This window comes from Pangasianodon hypophthalmus, chromosome 29, assembly GCF_027358585.1.
Source record: "Pangasianodon hypophthalmus isolate fPanHyp1 chromosome 29, fPanHyp1.pri, whole genome shotgun sequence".
Lineage (NCBI taxonomy): Eukaryota > Metazoa > Chordata > Actinopteri > Siluriformes > Pangasiidae > Pangasianodon > Pangasianodon hypophthalmus.
The window spans coordinates 3,136,921-3,159,325 of NC_069738.1; the positions used below are offsets into that span (position 1 = coordinate 3,136,921).

General features: G+C 38.7%; 1 protein-coding gene across 3 annotated transcripts in view; it reads right to left on the minus strand.

Annotated features, from left to right (window-relative positions):
• Window positions 1–8,973: 8,973 nt before the first annotated feature.
• Window positions 8,974–22,405, minus strand: part of LOC113523961 (uncharacterized) — a 54,206-nt gene continuing 40,774 nt past the window's right edge. For all 3 annotated transcript variants that reach the window (XM_053231444.1, XM_053231445.1, XM_053231443.1), the window contains 11 exons: window positions 18,928–19,356; window positions 17,648–18,085; window positions 16,377–16,805; window positions 14,509–14,769; window positions 14,129–14,380; window positions 13,806–14,051; window positions 12,698–12,955; window positions 12,242–12,541; window positions 11,700–11,969; window positions 10,071–10,154; window positions 8,974–9,373 (listed from right to left, as the gene is read on the minus strand). In XM_053231444.1, the coding sequence (XP_053087419.1) occupies window positions 9,307–9,373; window positions 10,071–10,154; window positions 11,700–11,969; window positions 12,242–12,541; window positions 12,698–12,955; window positions 13,806–14,051; window positions 14,129–14,380; window positions 14,509–14,769; window positions 16,377–16,805; window positions 17,648–18,085; window positions 18,928–19,356 (3,034 nt within the window). In that variant the 3' untranslated portion in view covers window positions 8,974–9,306. The remainder of the gene's footprint in view (window positions 9,374–10,070; window positions 10,155–11,699; window positions 11,970–12,241; window positions 12,542–12,697; window positions 12,956–13,805; window positions 14,052–14,128; window positions 14,381–14,508; window positions 14,770–16,376; window positions 16,806–17,647; window positions 18,086–18,927; window positions 19,357–22,405) is intronic.

A 22,405-nucleotide genomic window follows, 5' to 3' on the forward strand; every position in this document is an offset into this window, starting at 1 on the left:
GGTTACAGGCGTTTCAGTTTCATTCTTATTGCATGACTGGTTTTTATTATAATATTTCTTAGAATACAAGGCAGATTGTTAAAAGGTTTTGCCATATGGGTAAACCAGAACAGGAAATAAAAGTTTCAAGCTCTGGAATATTGAGAACTTAATGTACTGCCTTAGAACCTATAATATACACCGAGTTTTACGGTAACTTCCATTAAAACCTTTTCTGGAGCTTTTTTTTTTTTTTACATGTCTTAAAACGACACAAACAAATAAAATACATTCATATGTTTATATCTTTTTCCTTGCATTTGGTCACAGTAAACTAGTTTCACATTAAAGAACAACAGAGCAGAAATCTTTCATTAAAACATCATGTATTGTATCTAGTTGCTGTAAATTATCGAACTGAGATGTTCATTGTTTTGTAAATTCTGCTTACATTAAAAATGGATTGTAAATGTTCAATAAGTGAACACGGTTGTGCAAAAGTCACATTCTATTCTGGAGAAACACTGTGATATACTGTAATTAATACGAAAGTGTACATGTAAACATTAAGCGACTCCATGTAGCAACTTGTAATTCCCAACCTCCAACCTGAAAAGCTAAAGAAAAAGCCCTGACATTATTACTTATCACCTCGGGGTTATCTTCTCAACTACAAGCTCTTTCCCTGTTTCACTCAGTGACGTCAAATCAATATGGCCGCTCACAGCATCAGAAGTAAACAAAGTAGCGCTTCTTACTTTTAAATGAGTTAAATGAACTGTGTGTACAAATGTTTTCTTTAGATCAATCAACATGCATACATATTCGCTTGCTAAATCAGACATATTAACTATACAGCTCAATGTTACATCATTCGTCACAGTTAGCAGCCTAGCTTGTTGCTAACATAAGACAAACATGGAAGGCGTCCATGTTTTTTTCCACTTCATCTGTCCAACATGCCAAAGTCGAAAATGACTAGATTCCGACCACTGAATTAGCACATAGTGGTGAGTCGAATGCAGCATATACTTATCTAATTTCCTCTTGGGATCGATAAAGTGTTATCTTACACTATACACTCACTGTCCACTTTATTAGGAACACGTGTACACCTGTACATTCATGCAGCTGTTCAATCAGCCAGTCATGTGGCAGCAGCCCAATGCAAAAACATTCAGATACAGGTCAAGAGCATCAAACATCAAAATGAAGAAAAAGTGTGATCTCAGTGACTTTAACTGTGGTATGTGAAAAACAAAACAGGTCAGAGGAGAATGGCTAGACTGGTTCGAGCTGCCAGGAAGGATATGGTAACTCATATAATCACTCTTTATAACCGTGGTGAGCAGAAAAGCACCTCAGCATTCACAAAACATTGAACCTTGAGGTGGATGGGCTACAAGAGCAGCAGACCATATTAGGTTCCACTCCTGTCAGCCAAGAGCAAGAATCCAAGGCTATCATTGTCACAGACTCATCCAAACTGGACAGCTGAAGAAGAAAAAAACACCTGGCCTTTTTCCAGTCTTCAACTGTCCAGTTTGTAATGTTCTGCATGAAGAAGGGTCCAACATCAACAATCACGTTTATAGCCTACAGTAAAAGTAATCAAGTGTTCATGGAAGTTCAGAACAGTCATGAGTTATTTATATTTTTCCGTGCCATTATCTTGATATCACGATATTTTTTTTATCGTAATTTCATGATAACAAAAGTTGTTTTCTTAGAATAACTTTTCAAAGGTTGTTCTCAAATATTGTTTTCTTGATGTCAGAATGCATGATTAGGCATACATGCTGTACATTTTACTTTAATCAGGGACTGACACAAGAGGAAATAGCTATATGTTTGTCAGTGCTAGACAATTTCCAAATTAGTGTTCATCACTTGAAAAGGCAACTTAGAAATCTGCAACTATACCATCATGGACACTGTAATGATCCTGAATGGGTGGTCAGTTTCATTTCCAGCTAACTGGGACAGGGACATCTCCATGTAATTACTGCAGAATAGTCAATACACCAACATATGACAGTGTGCCACCAGCCACAACAATGTACTGCTATTATTGTGAGGTCATGAGGAAAAAAGTAAAATAAGTTGTGATCTCAAGATACCAGTACAGAAAACAAAAATTAACTCATAGCCTTTCTGGACTTCCGTATGTGTTTCCTTAAATCACTTTGCCACTTTCTTTGTAAAGAGCAAATTCCAGCTAAATAATGATGAGAATTGTTTGTGTGAGGTCTAGCTGACTAGGTCACTTACCACAGGTCTTCTTCTAATTGCCTTCAAAAGCTCAGTTGGTAGAGTGGACAACTGGTGAGAGCACCAAATCCTAACCACTAGACCACCAGGGAGTGGCGAAGTGTGGACCAAAATGACTCCGTAGCCGTCTAGTAGCTGACCATGTTATTAAATCAAACATATGCCAAATTTACATTTTCAGTTACATCTCCAGAAATTATTTTAGGAATATTGTTCTGTCATGGTCACAAATTCACTTGAAGTAGCTTAAGGTTAGCCAGTCACTCCAACGACAGAACAAGCGCAGCAGAAATGAGCACTTCTCCACTTAGATGTGTTACTGATCTTACTGCAGGTGTCAAAGCTAGAGGAAAACCATGGACAGCAGCGATTTTTTTCCCCTCAAAAATAGTGTGTGTTGAGTGTAAATGTTGACTGCTGTTAACCAGTACATTTTCAGTTGGCACATTACTGTATACTTTTACTGTATACGTTTACTTACATTAATCTAATTAAAATCATTTAAAATAATAAATAACATGATAATTAAAATACAAAAATATTCATGCACATTCATGCAGTTATCTAATCAGCTAATCATTTGGCAACAGCGCAATGCAAAAATCATAAAGTTACAGATCAAGAGTTCAGTTAATGTTCAAACATAAATCGAGAATGAAGAAAAAGTGTGATCTCAGTGACTTTAACTGTGGAATGATTGTTGGCGTCATTTGGGCTGGTTTGAGTATTTCAGAAACTGCTGATCTCCTGGGAATTTCACACACAACAGTCGCTAGAGTTTACACAGAATGGTGCGAAAAACAAAAAAACATCCTGTGAGCGGAGGGTCTGCAGATTGAAACACCTTGATGATGAGAGAGATAAGAGGAGAATAGACTGGTCTCCGGTTCTGGCTGATTGGGAACGCTGCCGCTCCTCTCACCGTTTTCCTTGTTTTTATAATGATTATTTAGTTACTTTGAATGGTAGCGTGGGGTTTTGGAGCTTTGAAGTTTTAAGCTCTTACAGCCTGATAGTAATTGCCTTGTTGTAATGTGGGATCACTTTTTAAACTTTGGACTGTTGTTTTTATCTGTGAGCTTTCTCTGGTGGAGTCTACCTTGCTGTTGCCCTGCTCAGGACTTACTCTACTGCGAAGTCACTGTGGATGTGGATTCTCTCAGCATGGCTTTAAGGTACACCGCACGCCACCTACTGAACCTAAACAGGAACTTCTATTTGGCGAATGACACTTATGAGCTTTGCCGTAATACTGGAATATTGCGACCAAGGCGCTACCTACATCGCTCTTCTAGGCACAGTTTTATCCACTCTTCTCCTGCCATCTCTGTTCCAACGTTTCAGCGTAAAACTGAGAGACTGTTTAGTAGTGGTGTTTGAACAGCATTTGAACGTATGTGTCTTGGTCGCAAAGACACATACGTTCGAATGCTGTTCATTGACTTCAGTTCAGCATTCAACACAATCATTCCTCAGCACCTGATCGAGAAGCTGAGCCTACTGAGTTTGAACACCTCCCTCTGTAACTGGATCCTGGATTTCCTGACTGGGAGACCTCAGTCAGTCCAGATCAGAAACAGCATCTCCAGCACCACCACACTGAGCACTGGAGCCCCTCAGGGCTGCGTACTCAGCCCGCTGCTGTTCACTCTGCTGACTCACGACTGCGCAGCAATGCACAGCACAAACCACATCATAAAGTTTGCCAATGACACGACCGTGGTGGGTCTCATCAGCAAGAACGACGAGTCAGCATATAGAGAGGAGGTGAAACATCTATCAGCCTGGTGTAAAGCCAACAACCTATCTCTGAACGTGGACAAAACTAAAGACATGGTTGTTGACTTTAGGAGAGCACAGAGCGACCATTCTCCACTGAACATCGATGGATCCTCCGTGGAGATCGTGAAGAACATCAAATTCCTTGGTGTTCATCTGACGGAGAACCTCAACTGGTCACTCAACACCAGCTCCATCAGCAAGAAAGCCCAGCAGCGTCTCTACTTCCTAAGAAGGCTGAGGAAAGCCCATCTGCCACCCCCCATCCTGACCATGTTCTACAGAGGGACCATCGAGAGCATCCTGAGCAGCTGCATCACTGCCTGGTTTGGGAATTGCAGCGTCTCGGATCGCAAGACCCTACAGCGGATAGTGAGGACAGCTGAGAAGGTCATCGGGTTCTCTCTCCCCTCTGTCACGGACATTTACACCACACACTGAATCCGAAAGGCCAACAGCATTGTGGACGACCCCACACACTCCTCTCACACACTCTTCACATTACTGCCATCAGGGAAGAGGTTCCGAAGCATTCGGGCTCTCACAACCAGACTGTGCAATAGTTTTTTCCCTCAAGCCATCGGGCTTCTCAACACACACAACTGAACTGGAACTAAACTCACACACACACACACTCACACTCATTCAACTTCATCCATTCATTAAGTTATTACAAACAAGTTGGCTTGTTCTACTGTTTACATTGTACATTCCACAACTGCACTGCTGCTCTGCTCGGTTCTTTTTGCACATCACTGGCACTGCCACTTTAATACTTGTAAATTTGCACATTGCACTGTATATAGATATATATATATACAGTAGGTTACGGGTTGCTGCTATTTTGTGTTTGTGTACTTGTCCTGTACAGTACTTGTCCTGCACTGTCTCATGTTGTCTGTTCTGCACTGTTTTGTTTTGCACTGTTGCACTAGGCTGCACACGATGCACTTTATGTGGCTAGGACAACTTAGTCTAGTCCTCAGCTCTGTGTTTTGTAACTCTATGTTGTGTGAGGTGACGATGTTGTTTTATGTAGCACCAAGGTTCTGGAGAAACGTTGTCTCATTTCACTGTGTACTGTGTCAGCTATATATAGTTGAAATGACAATAAAAGCCTCTTGACTTGACTTGACTTGTTAACTTGAACAACTCGTCAGCACTTCCTCACTCAGAGATTTCCCTGTTATCCTCTGTTTCCCTGAGTCCGGTTAAAGCAGCGTTATTTAACGCATGCTCTGTGAATAACAAGGCTCTGTTTTAGTCAGACATTATCACAGAAAAAACTGGACCTTGTGTGCTTAACAGAAAAATGGCACAAACAGAGTGATGGACTCCTCTTTCTCCTCTCTGCCCCTCTCACTACCATCATCGCTACAGTCTATAGACCTCCAAAGACTAATGAAGACTTTTTGTGCCTCAAGTTTAAGAGGATTCTCATCTTGGGGGACTTTAACATCCACACTGACTCAAAAGACAACAAAGGACTTTTTGTCTTATTGGAGTGTTTTGATTTAATTCAGTTTGTTGATGGTTCTACACATAACAGGGGTCACACATTAGACCTAGTTACTGCAAATGGTTCTTTCGTGTCTGAGCGTTCCTCTGCTGATTTAGGTCTTTCTGACCATCTAGCTATCTTTAATATAGAATTACCACACACAAATATCTCTTGAAATCGTACTATAAAATTTCCAAATGGAAATCCATTGATCTACCAGATTTCACTAACTTTCTTACTTCTTCCTTAAGTTGTTTTTCTCCATCAGATCCCCTTGATGACAAAATTTCTCTGTTAAATAACGTTCTCATATCTGGCTTGGATTCCTCTGCTCCTTTGAAATCACGGACCATTTCCTTTTTGCGTTCTGCTCCTTGGTATAACACCATTCTGCGCTCAATGAAGGCAGCTTGACATAAACTGGAGTGCAAGTGGTGGCTTTCTGGCTCGAACGTATATTACCAGGCTTGGAAAGACCACTTGCAAGATTATAAAAGCAGAAATGTTATCTGCCAGGTCCCTTATCCAGGTCTCATTATTTTTCCCAGATCATTGCTGACAACCAAAACAATCCCAGACAACTTTTTCATACTTTAAATAGATACTCAAGTGTAACTGCTCCACCAATTTCAACTGAGCTTTGTAACAAATTTCTTGACTTTTTTAGTACCAAGATTGACAATGTTCGTAAGTCCATCCTTACTACTCATTCTGTCCCCCCTGCTTCTTCTTTCAGTCTCTCCTGCTTTTCTGGCACCCCTCTTTCAAATTTCTCTCCACTTGACCATGTTACTCTAGGTAATGAGGTATCATGTATGAAGGCTACCACGTGCATTATTGATCTTATACCAACTAGTTTATTTTTAATCAAGTTTTGCTTCCCTGTGCCCTATAGTCTTGAGTATAATAAATGACTCCCTGTGCACAGGTGTTGTGCCAGAAGTATTTAAAATTGCTGCTGTAACTCCAGTACCCAAAAAGACTAGCTTTGACTTGGATAACTTTAACAACTTTCGTCCTATATCTAACCTTCCGTTCCTTTCAAAAATCCTAGAACGCACTGTTGCTTCTCAATTGCACAATCACCTCATTGCTAACAATCTTTTTGAGCCCCTTCAATCCAGCTTCTGTAAACTCCACAGAACAGAAACAGCTTTAGTTAAGGTCACTAATGACTTGTTAATAGCTTCTGATTCTGGTTCTCTTTCTATTCTCGTCCTTCTTGATCTTTTGACACTGTTGATCACACTCTTTTACTTACCTGTCTTGGAACTAGCTTTGGTGTCTCAGGGACTGCTTTAAATTGGTTCAGATCTTATCTCTCAGATCGTAGGCAGTCTATGTCTCTGGGTGGATGCAGGTCAGAAATGGGTTCAGTGCGGTGTGGTGTCCCTCAAGCCTTTAGCATTTATATTTTTCCTCTTGGTCAGCTCCTAAGATCTTTTGGTCTTAATTATCATTTTTATGCAGACGACACACAGATTTACATTCTAAACCTGGTGATAACGTGGCAGCCACTCTTCTTTCACATTTTGGAATTTGGAGAAAAACGTTCTCTGTCTTAACAGTAATAAGACTGCAGTGATGCTCATTGGTTCTCCTCACCAACTTTGTAAAGCTGGCTTTTTAAATTTAACCATGGATGGCTCTGCTTTAGAGTTTCAAACAAAATTTTAAAAAAAACCTAGGAGTTTTATTTGATGCGAGTTTGTCTTTTGACCCACATGTGCAGAATACTGTTAAAACATCCTTCTTTCATCTCAGAAATATTGCAAGATTGCAGCCTGTTATCTTTTTCTGGCTGAAAAGTTGATCAATACTTTTGTTTTCTCTCTTGATTACTGCAATGCACTCCTGGCTGGGGTCTCTAAGTCTACGATAAATAAACTGCAGTATGTCCAAAATTCTGCAGCTAGAATCCTGACTAGGTCCAGGACAAGTGAGCACATCACTGCTATTTTGGAATCCTTGCTCTGGCTCTGTCATGTAGATTTTAAAATTCTTATGCTAACTTACAAGGCTTTGCATGGTTTGGCTCCCCAGTATTTGACCAAGCTTTTAACCTATTACACTCCAAAACGTGATCTCTGCTCCTCCAACTCTGGTCTTTTAACTGTCCCTGAGACTCATTTGCGTACTATGGGTGATAGGGCCTTTTCTTCTTATGCTCCAAAACTGTGGAACTCCCTTCCATCTGATCTTAGAGAAGCCCAATCTCTTAGTACATTTAAATCTTCTCTTAAAACTTATTTTTTTAGGATTGCTTTTATTTGATTACTTTGTTTTGTTTTGTTATTAAATTATTGTTATATATGTTTATATACTCTTATGTAAAGCCCCTTGAGAGGCCTTTTTAAAGGCGCTATATAAAATAAAATTTATTGTTATTAATAATAATAATAATAATAATGATAATAATAATAATAATAATAATGATAATGATAATAATATTATTATTCTACTAGAAATGTATGTAATTGCGTCAGTCATTTTATGGACACTCCCCAACCCCCCTTCACTCCGCTCCAGAAATACATATACTGTTTGTATGACTTGTATGACACACATACACAGGTTGGTATTCACCCACTGGCTTGCTTCTTGGATCCTGCTTTTGACACCGCTGAAGAAATGTGTAGGGCAAGTTTATTGCCAGATCTCAGGGGAAATGCACCAGCTTTTATACAGATACTCCTCACCTTCATATGCCTTGTGGATTATTAGAGAGCATAGTTACATAAGCTTTCTCAGTGAGTATCCATTGGTTAACTGTTCTCCAAAGAGGTACAATAACCCACACACACCTCATGCAGGAGACATGCTCAGGATATGACAGTGAAAGGAAGAGTGTAATACAGAAGTGATCAGGAGGTAAACAATACACGAGTATGACGCAAACTCAAAGTTATGGGTTTATTAACAGGTGCCTGGTAAGAGTGGGTCCTGTGTGAGAGAAGGCTACCATTATCTGGCACCTGGACTGTTCCCTTCACTCATGGGCTCTTTATCCTCATTATCTGTCAAAGGAGTCATGAGCACAAGGTTCAGAAAGCAGGTCCCAGGCTCTTCATCACCTTGCTTGCATGCTATAAGGCTTCCACAGAATATCACAACTGCATGTGTTGCTTAATTGGCTTTTTTAAGAATGCCGATATGCAGTACACACACTTGTCTTTAAAAAAGTGTTGTCTTTTGCATGATTGGTGTCCTCTCCTCTCCATATTATCTGATCTCAAAAAGCATATAATTTCCTCTCCAGGTGATCTGACTTATGCAGGATGTAGATTCTAAGTTTCCAAACTATGCTTTTTTGTAGGAAATTATAAGAGCTACTGTATGCAATGTCAATCATGCATTTAAATTCTTCCCAATGGACTGACTATAATTATACAGAGAAACTATTAGATTAATAAAGACACAAGATATTGAGGTAAACAGATGTGTATTGTGAAGTCCAGCTCCATGTTTAATGTTGTAACAGCTAAAAAAATATTAATATTCAGAAAAAAGAAAACAAATATTGTTTCCTTTCCTTCTGGGTGCTTCCCAAAACGTGATTTTAAATCCTAACATGTCTATTTTATTTTCATTTAACATAACTTATTAACAATCCATGAAATTTCAAAATAATTGGACAGGATAACAAAACCAATAAATAAATAATAGAATAAAATTAGAATTAAGAAAAGATAATAATGAGGACTGTTTATGCTTCAGTCTTTACTCCTTGTACTGTTTAGGGAGAAGTGTGAAAACAGGACACTGGTCCACAGTCATCACCAGATCTCGAAGCGCTTGTCTTTTCGGAAACGCTCTATATCAGTAATTCTGTTACTGAAGAGTCTGAGAACACAAAAAATATTCAATTAAATTTGAATAAAAACTTACATACTTTTGTCTATAACATACTTTTGACTATATAGTGTATATACTGTATTTATACAACAGTTAGTTCCGGTCCACTAATTTGATTCCAATGGTGATTGTATTTCCTGTAACCGCACTGGGATGTTCCACTGTGTGTATCATTCTGCTCGTCTGTGTTCGCCACATAAAATTCCACTTCCAAGCTCGAAATGTTTACTACAGTAGTGTTAGTGACATCATCAGTGGACATGACAAATGATACTTTTCAGGAATATAACTTTTAACTTATTATCAAAATAGGGAAGCTCATCAGATGAAGATGAAAAGGAAGAAGGGATGCCAATTTTACCATAAGCACCTTTAACAGGAATGTACAAATCAATGTGATCTAGCTGGCCGACGTGCTATAAAGTGGGTGTGGCTTCTTCGGGATAAATTTTTACTAGCGGAGCAAAAATAAACAAAACATTTGGCCAGATAGTATCTGAAATGTCACATACTTGATATTAATTTCTTGTTTATAGAACTGTTGTATAAAAGCAATATTGCACTCAAAATACTGAATATCCGCAGGATGTAGCTGTAGGCATGAGTATAACTGCACTCTTGCTTGTGCGATATTGCGTAAATATATGTATGAAAACACTACACAAAAACATTCACGCACACCTACCGAACTGTCTGTATGTTGCTGCTACTGGAAACAACTGTGTAGATTCTTCCTGCTAGAGGATCATCTATGTCATTGTGACTCAGGCTAAGGACAAGAAAAAACATAAGATTACACTGTGCATAATGTACAGTCATGGGAAAAGAAAGAAAGTACACTCTCCATCAATTCAATGTTTTTAGTTATCAGGGCCTAAATAACAATTTTATGGTCCTCACCAACTTTTATAAATAAACAAATAACCCTGGATGACAATTTTAAAAAAAAGCAGATTTCAATATGTAGTCATTGTTTTTTCCAAAAAGTAACCCAACATTCAGAAACCAGGTGGGAAAAAATAAGTACACCCTAAAATTCAGTAACATTTAGAACCACCTTTAGCAACAATAACTTGAAGTACACATATTCTGTAGGAGTTTATCAGTCTCTCACATCGTTTTGGAGAAACTCTGGCTCACTCTTCTTTACAACATTGCTTCAGTCCATTTATGTTTGAAGGCAATCATTTATGCACAGCTTTCTTAATTCCCCACTGGGTTGGGGTCTGGACTTTGACTTTGCCAATCCAACAGCTTGAATTTTTTCTCTTTTTTATGCCATTCAAATGTTGATTTGCTGGTGTGCTTGGGATCACTGTTCTGTTCCATGAGCCAATTTCGGCCCAGTTTAAGCTGCTGGACAGATGGCCTTACATTTGTCTCAAAAATATTCTGGTATAAAGTGGAGTTCATCATTGTGTCAATGACTACATCATCACCCCACCAACACCATGCTTCACAGTTGGTATGAGGTGTTTGTGCTGATACAGTGTTGTTTTCATCAAACATGGTGCTGTGCATGATGACAAAACCTCTCCACCTTGGTCTCATCTGTCCAAAGAATACTGTTCCAGAACTTTTGTGGTTTGTTCAGATGCAAATTTTCAAACCTAAGTCATGCTCCATATTTCTTTCGGAGAGTAGGGGCTTTTTCCTTGCTACTCTGCAGTGAAAGCTATTCGTGTTTAGTTTTTTCTGATTGTGCTATCATGAACATAAACATTTAATGTGCTTACAGAGACCTGTAGATCACATGATGTAGCTCTTGAGTTTTTCTTTATACAGTATCTCTGAGCATTAAATGGTCTGACCTTGGACTGAAGTTGTTGGGACACCCACTCCTGGGAAGATTGGCAACTGTACTGTGATGGCTCTACATTTGTAAACAATCCTTCCCACTGTAAAATGGTGAATTTCAAATTGTTTGGAGATGGTCTTATAACCCTTCCCAGAATGACGAGCAGCAGCAGTTGCTTCTTTGAGGTCCCGGCTGATGTCCTTTCTTCTTGGCATGATGTAGACACACACCTGCGTGTACCAGAACATCAAACTGCCAAAAGATTAACTCATTTTGAGCATTTAATTTGTAACATCTTAATGATTGTGGAAGTAGGAAGGGTGTACATATTCTTTTCCACTTGGTTTCTGAATGTTGGTTTACTTTTTGGAAAAATTGACTACAAATTAAAATCTGTTGTGTTTTTGTCATCATCTGAGGTTATTTGAAGGAAGGTGCACTTTCTTTTTCCCATAAGTGCAGACAACACACACACACACACACACACACGCGCACACACACACACTGCATACTCACTCCAGGACAGCTGCTTTATGCAGGTGTGGGAACAGCAGCTCCAGGCCGTGATGAGCGAGCTGGCAGTGGCTGAGGTCCAGTTCTGACAGACCTTCAGAAAATTCCAGAAACAACGCTAGTGATCTACAGGCATGGAGGTCCAGAGGGGTCTCACTGAGGTCCATCTGTCCATCCAGAGCCTGGGAGAGGGACATAACACGCCTCACACAGTCTGACTCATTCACCACATGGAGAAGATCCAGGAACCGGAGCAACAAAGGTTTACTACAGCTGAGTAAGTACAAGAGAGAGAAAGAGAGAAAAGGGTGTCACTCAGAGTTATACAGTTACGCATATTCTAGTAATTAATTAGTCAATAAGTTTCATCTTGTCTTTCCAACAACTAGATCCAATAGAGTTTGAATTCTACAGGTTAAAAATGTGCAAAAACACCTGCCCGACTGACTGATTCGAAAATTTGTCTTCTAGCCCTTAGCTACAATGGACATTTTAATTTGTGTCATTCAGTCTTAAATGAGCTCCGTTCTGTATGTGTGTCTCACCGCAGTCTCACAGTATGTAGAATGAGGAAGAACATGTCCACTCCAGTGTCCTCCATCTCACAGTCCTCTAGAATGAGCTCTGTAAGTTGGTGAGATTTCTGGATGGCAGTGCTGATGTCTCTACAGTCCTCAGTGGTCAGGTGCAGAGTGTTATCCTGTGTTTCTGTGCTCAGATCCAAACCAGTGCTACAAGAGAAGTCCAGTCTGTTCTGCAGAGCCAAGACAACTGCTGCTGCCCCCTGCTGGAGCTCAGAGATACTGCAGCAGTGGAGCAACTTCAGCAACAGGAGCCTGTCAACACTGAGAGAAAAGAAAACAAGCATTTCAGTTCCAAAATCTGTCAGAAAGGAACTTTGTTCATTTTCTGAGTTTTTGGGTTTTTTTGCATATTTTTACTGCCATTTCCATTACCCAAACATGCAGAGTTATTTTCCAGTAATTTTTGTCCTGAGTTACCTGAGCTGAGAAACTCTGTTGAACAGAGGCAGAATCTTCACCAGCTCCCCCTCTGGTATGGAGGTCCACAGCAGGCTCAGAGAGACAGATGTGCAGTGTTGGAGGGTGAAGCACAGCGCAGTACAGTGATAAGAGTCCAGCTCTGTATTGTTCAGGTTGATACAGCTGTGTGTTGAGCTCAACAGACTGGACACACAGTGAGCAGAACCAGTCTCATAGATCTCTCTGATGATTGACAGCACAACACCAGGGTTCAATCTGTGGAGATTACAAACACATCCATCCATAAATGAAACTCTAAATATTATTCTTCTTTTAACCCACTACACGAGAGACAATTCCTTTTATTTATTCCTTGTCTTTCTACAAGGTTAATTAATACACCAATAATGACATAAGTAAATAATTATGATAATCAAATACACTTTTAACTATGCATTATATACATGTGTCACTATCGGTGTATTAATATATGTTACATTTCTATTCCAGAAACCACACATACAGTAAAAGGTGTCTTTGAAAACAAGTGTGCCTGATCACATGATAGTGACTAATAAAGAAGATCAGCCAGCCATAAGAGTTCTTTCGTCTTTGGTCAGAGTCATATTACCCAGACCAGACTTAAAGTGGATGTGACTTCATCCATTCTTTTACACAGCTTTGAGTCTTTGGAACTTAACTCAGTTTCTGAAAGTGGATTACCAGGCAAAATTCACTATAGCACATTAGTAGTAATGTTCAAAATAGTCAGTTTCAGTAGCATGCAAATGAGTAGATATCTAATATAGTTTAGTAATAAATTATTGAAAAGTAAGTAAGGAAACATTTTAGAGTGTAACCCACCTAATAGTGCTAAATTGCTACTCAACATTTAAAGACCGAGTATGAAATGGAATTTCTTTCAAAAAAGATAGATGCATCATGCATTCAAATGAATTAGAGTAAATAAATTCAACACGACAAAACATCCATATCCATATAAAATAATCTCAATTTGAATTCAGATCTCTTATTAACATCCAAAGGCAGAAGAAAGGTTTTAATATAATAAAATTATGTTAAATGTTGAATGTTACAGTTACACATTACATTTGTACTTTCTTACCGTTTAAACTGAATTTCAGACAGTAGAGGAAGAATCTGTCTGGCGTGTTTATATGTGATTTTGCTCTTTCTGATGTTCACACTAATGCGGCAAACTCGCTGCTGGAGAAGATAGATAAGCTCCTCCCAACTGAGAGAACAGGAAGTCAGGTCACCTCCCACCTTCTCCAGGAAAAAGCGGGTCAGTTCCCCATCCTGCGCCTCACACAGCAGACCAGTAAACTGCTGGAGAGTCGCTTTAGATAATCTACACACAAACATGATGTTTATAGATCAAAAATATTGATCATTTTTATATGATAAAAATGTAAACTGTAAACTGACCTGATATTTAAATTCCCAGGATGACACATGAGGCTGATGAGAGAGTGAGCCTCCATCCTGCACTCAGTGAGGTTCACACAGTGAACAGTCCAGATGTTCAGGAGGGAAGACAAACTGCTCAGAAATGTGAAGATCTCTTTCTTTGGCTTTATGCTGTTAAGGCCCAGACAGAGCTCCTCAATGACCAATGAGCCACCGGCTCTCACTGCTCGAAATGCTCGGACCATCCTCCCTACCACACGGTCACTCAGGCTGAGCAACGTTCACACAAACACATTCATCAAAGGGGAATTCATGGTCCAGCTCAATTTCACTAAAGCATGTCTTAATGAAGTTACAGAGACTGGTGTGAAAATTAAGAAACTGATTGTAACACGTACCAGAGTTTCTGTAGGTGTGTGATGTGTCTGAAGAGAAGTCTCACTCCTCGGAGAGAGATGGCCCGGGGTTTCAGAGTGAGTTTGAGTTTAGAGTCTGAGAGATTCAGCACTTTCCTCACAGCCCTGCACTCACGAGTGGTTAAAACCCAATCTATAATGAAGATGAAGTCCACGGCAGCAAAGAAAGCTCTCACCAGCTCTGTATCTTCTGCGTAGTCAACAACTGCTTTACTTAAACGTGGAATTAACTTTTCTTCACATCTAAACAGGTTTGATGGAAAAAACATAAATAGGGCAATGTCTAACTTTTTGTTTATAAAATTCTATAAACAGCATGTTAGAGGTGATACAGTGCCGCTAGAAAGTTTGTGAACCCTTTACAATTTTCTGTATTTCTGCAAAAATTTGATCTGAAATGTGAACAGATCATCATCTAAGTCCTGAACCTCAAAAAAGAGAACGCAACTCAACAAATGATGCAAAAACATTAAGTTAACTTGTAAAGTCTTCACAAAAGTCACTTTTACATGGACACTTTTGTTTCAATCGGAATGAATCAATTAATTAATTGATTAATTAATCAATCAGATTGATTAATCCGATCGTAGTGTTTATAAAAACGCTGAATAAAGTAATCGGGTTGATGTGCGCGTTTACATGACAGAATCGGATTTGATCTTCTGACATGCGCACAGTGCAGGAATACACGTTTCCCGCCGTTCCAACATGCAGATACTAGCAGCCACTCTCTCGCCATTGCTTCTTTTCTTCGTTTTAAAAAGCAGACTTAACATTTGCCTGTTTCAGCTGCTAATTAGAAGACGACGAGCGTGTGATGTTTTGTGCGGCACTGCGTGTATTTATCAAGCAGTTAAAACGCCCCTTCCCGAGCCCAGAACAAGGCGTCTGTGGATGAGGGTCTGAAGCAAGGACCGGTGGGACAATGTCGTCTTGCACCACTTCACAGACGAGGAGTGGAAGGAGAATTTTAGGATGACACGACAGTCATTTATGACACTATGCTTAATGGTGGAGGGGAACATGGCACCTGGTGAGGCTACGGTCAGAGCCCCAATACCGCTGACAGCCGTGCGTCATACGAACGTTACGTGATTTGTACGTCATTGCACATGCGCAGAACTATCTGGTTTCATTTTCAATCCGATGAAGTGTTTACATGTCCTCTTCATCGGATTAGAAAAGGTTTAAACCACCCCTTACGATCCGAATGAAATTTTAATCGGTTTTGGCCAATTCATTCCGATTGACTTGTTTACATGTGACTTTTTAAATCTGATTGTGCTTCTAGTCCAATTACGATCGGATTATTAGTGTCCATGTAAACGCAGCTAAACTTTCTACTGTGTGTATTAGACACAAAATCCTGACTTTACAGTGGAATGCTAGGTAAATAAATATGTACATACTATAAGCACTAGAAGAAATTAATATTTAGTTTCCTAATAATCAGAAAGATTTTAAAGTTTAAATGTGTTAATCTCTAATTAGACAAAGCACTTTCAATTTTATACTTATAGTCATATTAAATATGCTGTAAAACTACACAAAGGAAATCTGTCAAATTTTTTTTTAACCATTTTCAACGCTTACAATAAACCTGAAATGCAGTCAGTTACAGATAAAATGTAGAGGATTAATCAGTATAAAGAAAGTCTTGTCAAGATGAATGAGACAAAAATATGAACAGATTATTTAACTTAATTTTCCATAGAAATGACCCACTTAGGACTGTATCCTCTGGAAAATTCTTTGGTCTCTGCATAATAACATGTTTGAGTAAAAAACAAAAACATTAATAAGCAAGGGTCTAAGTGTAGAACTGTGAAGAGGCAGTATTCAGATCAAACCTGAGCTGTGAGATGTAGGGCAGACACTGAAGGAAACTCCTCACTTCACTCTCTTCACCTGAGCAGCCTCTCAGCTCCACTGGTTTCTTCTCTGTTTGGAGTTTCAGCACTTCTAGGAGGAGGGAGGCTTTTCTCTCTGAGAGCTTTATGGACCAGACTGCAGGAAGTGACTGGTAAACTGGCAGCAATGCTGGAAGGACACTCCTGCCTGTGCTACTCTCATACTGCTTCACATGTGAGCACAGATCCAGCAGCAAATCACTCTGTCTTTCTTGGAATCCGTGAACCTCTACACCAAAAGGGAATGTGCTGTAGCTGCACACTGACGCCAGCAGCTCAGTAAAACTCTCTCCTTTATCTGATTGACAGTCGACTGCTGCGATGCTCAGATTCAGGAAAATCTGGATGGATGCAGAGCCTGAATAAAACCTAGATGTAAGAAAATATGACATTATTGAGCAAGAATATCACAAATATATCGCTTAAGGCTCACAGCAGAGACGTTAATAAAGACATTAATAAAAACTGATGAAATTATCTAGCTATTTAGATGTGGGTCAATCAGACCTGGACTGTTATTGTCTAGTTAATTCAAGGCTTAATATACATTAGAGAAAAGGCTAATATTCATTAGCTAGCTAAAACAGATGGAACTGTATTTAGCATAGAGCAATTTTGTAGTAATGACATTGTTGATTTGACAAACATAAATGTAAAGTATAATGTTAAATTTTAGTTTGTATTCAGTTTATTAATTGCTAAAAATAAAATACTTAAAAAGCAAAAATTAAAAACAAAAAAGCAAACAAAATGCCTTTAACTTGGCTAAAATTAGCCAGCTAACAATCAGTGTTAGCATGTTCAAAGTAAGTTAGCTTGCTAGCTAACAATGACAATTCAGATCAATAATAGGGGTTGAATCTCAGGCAATGTCATATTCACATCAAGGAACAGCATTTAGCAGCACACTGATCACACACTATAGTCCTGTATCCATTAAATTAGCAGCAGGTGTACTTTCAGTGCTACACGTTTCCATCACTTCAGTAATAGCCTGTATCTCATAACTGATATAAATTGATTTGTTTATTTAAATTATTCAGTGTGTGTGATATAAATTACTGTTAGGATTTATGTCAAAGGGTCCAACATAGGATTCCAATCTCAAAGAAAAGTCTTTAAATACTAATTTAATATTTAAACATGTTGGTTTGGGGCAGGTGTCCCAGTGAAGTATTTTGTCTATAAACACAGGAACTTTGTAAACTTACTCTTTAAACCTGAGCTGTGAGATGTAGGGCAGACACTGAAGGAAACTCCTCACTTCACTCTCTTCACCTGAGCAGTCTCTCAGCACCACTAGTTTCTTCTCTGTTTGGAGTTTCAGCACTTCTAGGAGGAGGGAGGCTTTTCTCTCTGAGAGCTTTATGGACCAGACTGCAGGAAGTGACTGGTAAACTGGCAGCAATGCTGGAAGGACACTCCTGCCTGTGTTACTCTCATACTGCTTCACATGTGAGCACAGATCCAGCAGGAAATCACTCTGTCTTTCTTGGAATCCGTGAACCTCTTCACCAAAAGGGAATGTGCTGTAGCTGCACACTGACGCCAGCAGCTCAGTAAAACTCTCTCCTTTATCTGATTGACAGTCGACTGCTGCGATGCTCAGATTCAGCAAAAACTGGATGGATGCAGAGCCTGAATAAAACCTAGATGTAAGAAAATATGACATTATTGAGCAAGAATATCACAAATATATCGCTTAAGGCTCACAGCAGAGACGTTAATAAAGACATTAATAAAAACTGATTAAATTATCTAGCTATTTAGATGTGGGTCAATCAGACCTGGACTGTTATTGTCTAGTTAATTCAAGGCTTAATATACATTAGAGAAAAGGCTAATATTCATTAGCTAGCTAAAACAGATGGAACTGTATTTAGCATAGAGCAATTTTGTAGTAATGACATTGTTGATTTGACAAACATAAATGTAAAGTATAATGTTAAATTTTAGTTTGTATTCAGTTTATTAATTGCTAAAAATAAAATACTTAAAAAGCAAAAATTAAAAACAAAAAAGCAAACAAAATGCCTTTAACTTGGCTAAAATTAGCCAGCTAACAATCAGTGTTAGCATGTTCAAAGTAAGTTAGCTTGCTAGCTAACAATGACAATTCAGATCAATAATAGGGGTTGAATCTCAGGCAATGTCATATTCACATCAAGGAACAGCATTTAGCAGCACACTGATCACACACTATAGTCCTGTATCCATTAAATTAGCAGCAGGTGTACTTTCAGTGCTACACGTTTCCATCACTTCAGTAATAGCCTGTATCTCATAACTGATATAAATTGATTTGTTTATTTAAATTATTCAGTGTGTGTGATATAAATTACTGTTAGGATTTATGTCAAAGGGTCCAACATAGGATTCCAATCTCAAAGAAAAGTCTTTAAATACTAATTTAATATTTAAACATGTTGGTTTGGGGCAGGTGTCCCAGTGAAGTATTTTGTCTATAAACACAGGAACTTTGTAAACTTACTCTTTAAACCTGAGCTGTGAGATGTAGGGCAGACACTGAAGGAAACTCCTCACTTCACTCTCTTCATCTGAGTAGTCTCTCAGCTCCACTGGTTTCTTCTCTGTTTGGAGTTTCAGCAATTCTAGGAGGAGGGAGGCTTTTCTCTCTGAGAGCTTTATGGACCAGACTGCAGGAAGTGACTGGTAAACTGGCAGCAATGCTGGAAGGACACTCCTGCCTGTGTTACTCTCATACTGCTTCACATGTGAGTACAGATCCAGCAGGAAATCACTGTTATACATGGAGCTTTGTCCATAAGGAAAAGATCTGTGAGTGCACAGTGATGTTAACAGCTCCAGTGATTTTCCCCCTGTGTGTCTGTCACTTTCTGTAGTGTGATGGAGGAGACTCATCAGGAACTCTGCATGTTTTTGCTTCTTGTAAATATATCTAAAAAAAAAAAAAACACCCACAAAAATAGAGTCAATATGAAAGCAAACACTTTATATGGTTAATATTTTGGTTGCACTAAGGTTTGTGTTTTAATACCATAATTTCTTTTATTCAACATTATGATAATTAGCTATTTAACACTAAAAGCCCACATGAGTGTGTGAGTTAGTAACCCTCCCATTGTCAAAACCTAAACCAATAAACACAAGTCAAATATGACCAACTTAACACTCAGCAAATCAAAGCGTCTATTTCAAGAAACTATTGATTATTGATATTGACTGATTGACAGTCGACTGCTGCGATGCTCAGATTCAGGAAAAACCGGATGGATGCAGAGACTGAATAAAACCTAGTTGTAAGAAAATATGACATTATTGAGCAAGAATATCACAAAAAAACATGCAGACATTGAAAAAGTGCGAGGATCACTTAAGGCTCACAGCAGACACGTTAATAAAGACGTGGTGAGGTTCGTCACCTGATCCAGTTTACTAGCCCACGTGCCCCGGTACACAAAGTAGCAAATAATTTCACTTCAAATGCGTATTGATTTTGTTTATGAGTAATAAATAACCTGCAGTTTCAGTCACATTAGTACCTAGTCTCTACCTTCTCATCATAATGGTGAACTCCTCAACAAGTGTTAGTTCTCCCACTGCTGGCCAGTCAGTGTTGCAGGAACATCAGATCAAATTTCACACACAGACAACACTAATCACACAGCGCTATTTAATTTCTAGCCAGTACAGTCACAGGTCAGATTTTACCTTGTGTTTTTATTTTTATTTTTCTTGACTCCTGATATAGAGAATGATGATCTACATAACGCAGTAACTTATGGGAACTGATGAAATTATGTAGATATTTAGACGTGGGTCAATCAGACCTGGACTGTTAGTGTCTAGTTAGATCAAGGCTTAAGATCCATTAGTTAAAAGGCTAATATTCATTAGCTAGCTAAGTCAGATAGGAGTGTATTTAGCATCAAATAATGTTTTGTATTAAAGGCACTGTTGATTTGGCAAAAGTAAATTAGAGTATAGAGTTAAATTTGAGTTTACATTCATTTTATTAACTAATTGTTTAAACAAAACACTAAAAAAAAATTAAAAAAAAAAAAACTAACAAAATGCCTTTAACTTGGCTAACATTAGCCAGCTAACAACCAGTGTTAGCATGTTTAAGGTAAGGTAGCTAGCTTTCTAGCTAACAATGATAATTCAGATCAATAATAGGGGTTGAATCTCAGGCAATGTCATATTCACATCAAGGAACAGCATTTAGCAGCACACTGATCACACACTATAGTCCTGTATCCATTAAATTAGCAGCAGGTGTACTTTCAGTGCTACACGTTTCCATCACTTCAGTAATAGCCTGTATCTCATAACTGATATAAATTGATTTGTTTATTTAAATTATTCAGTGTGTGTGATATAAATTACTGTTAGGATTTATGTCAAGGGGTCCAACATAGGATTCCAACCTCAAGGAAAAGTCTTTAAATACTAATTTAATATTAGAGAACAACAGTCACACAAACACACACACACACACACTCTCTCCTGGACACCTGTTTTTTTTCCTTAAACAATTATGGCGTTTGGCAGACGTCCAGAGAGACGTACACAAGCGGTTTGTAGTCTCTATCTTAAAGCCTCTGATATGTTAGAAAGTGTAACTGTGGACGAGTCACTAAAGTTTCTGTTTCTCGTTGAGTAAAAATATTAAGGAGCTGTTGCTAGAACACACAGAGTGTCTTAGGGACACTAAAAGAAACGCTACAGTACTTGGCTAGTAGTAATGTTTATGCTCTATCATGTGTTTTCTTCCTGATATTGAAGGAAACACAGATATTTACTCAACGATATTAGACAATCATCTCTGTACAGTTACTGCATAAATATCATATAGTGTGAGAATCTTCATACTGGGCTGTAAACAGAGTCACTGACAGAAGTCTGAAAGTGAAGTGGATTCAGACTTTTATTGAATAGAAGCGTCTGTGACAGGATTTAACAATAATAACGTCCAGACCACTGCCTTTAAACACAAGCACTCGCCTTTAGGGTAAAACAAAAATCTCTTTTTGGCCTTTTTTCCTTTTTCCATATTGTTTACTTTAACAAGTTGCACTGTGTCCCGAGACTTCAGATACAGATCACATTATAACAAGTTCATAAAAAAATAAACAATATAACAATAAAAGGAATTAAATCAAGAACATTTATGGAAGAAAAAATGTTTAAATTTTAGGATAAAATATCAACTTTAAAATTATTTTGTTCAGTTTTTAATGGGATTTTAAATTTAATTTCTAAACAAAACTAAACTAAATCATAGGGGCGCTAGTGCACAAGTGTATGGAGTAGACGTGTGTCGACGGTGCTCCTCTCCGTGATATTAATAATTTAGTATTATATACTGGCTACTCTTATTTTTCTGGCCCAGCCAACTAGTTTTACCTTTGTGAATCTCTGCTCGACATTAACAAGCCGTGAAGTCAGTCATGCCGAAGGCAATTCAGTCTAAACTTAATGCTAACCGTCAAACCATGGAGGCTAAAGCTAATTCTCCCTCTGCGGCTAACAAGCTAATGGACTCTACGCCGTCTCAATCTTCGGAGATGACACTTGATATGTGCAAAAAACTTTGCCAAGAGATATCAGAGGCCATTCTCCACGGCATTAATGAACACTTCGATGCCTTCGAGGAAAAATTTCAAACTCTTTTGACTTCACACACCAACTTAGAGGCTCGGATAGTCACTCAAGAGCAAGTCAGCAGCGATCACGAGGCGCGGATTCAACTTTTGGAAAATAAATGTCTGGACCTGGCTAAAGCTAACAACCAACCGCAAGCTAAAGTTTACGACCTGGAGGCGCGCTCCCGTAGAAACAACATCAAAATTGTGGGCATACCTGAAGGAGAAGAAGAAGGCAAACCCACAGAATTTGTTTCCAAGTTGATTGCTAAATTGTTTTCAACGGAGCACTTCCCAAAGCCTGTGTCTATTGACCGTGCGCATCGCTCGCTGCAACCA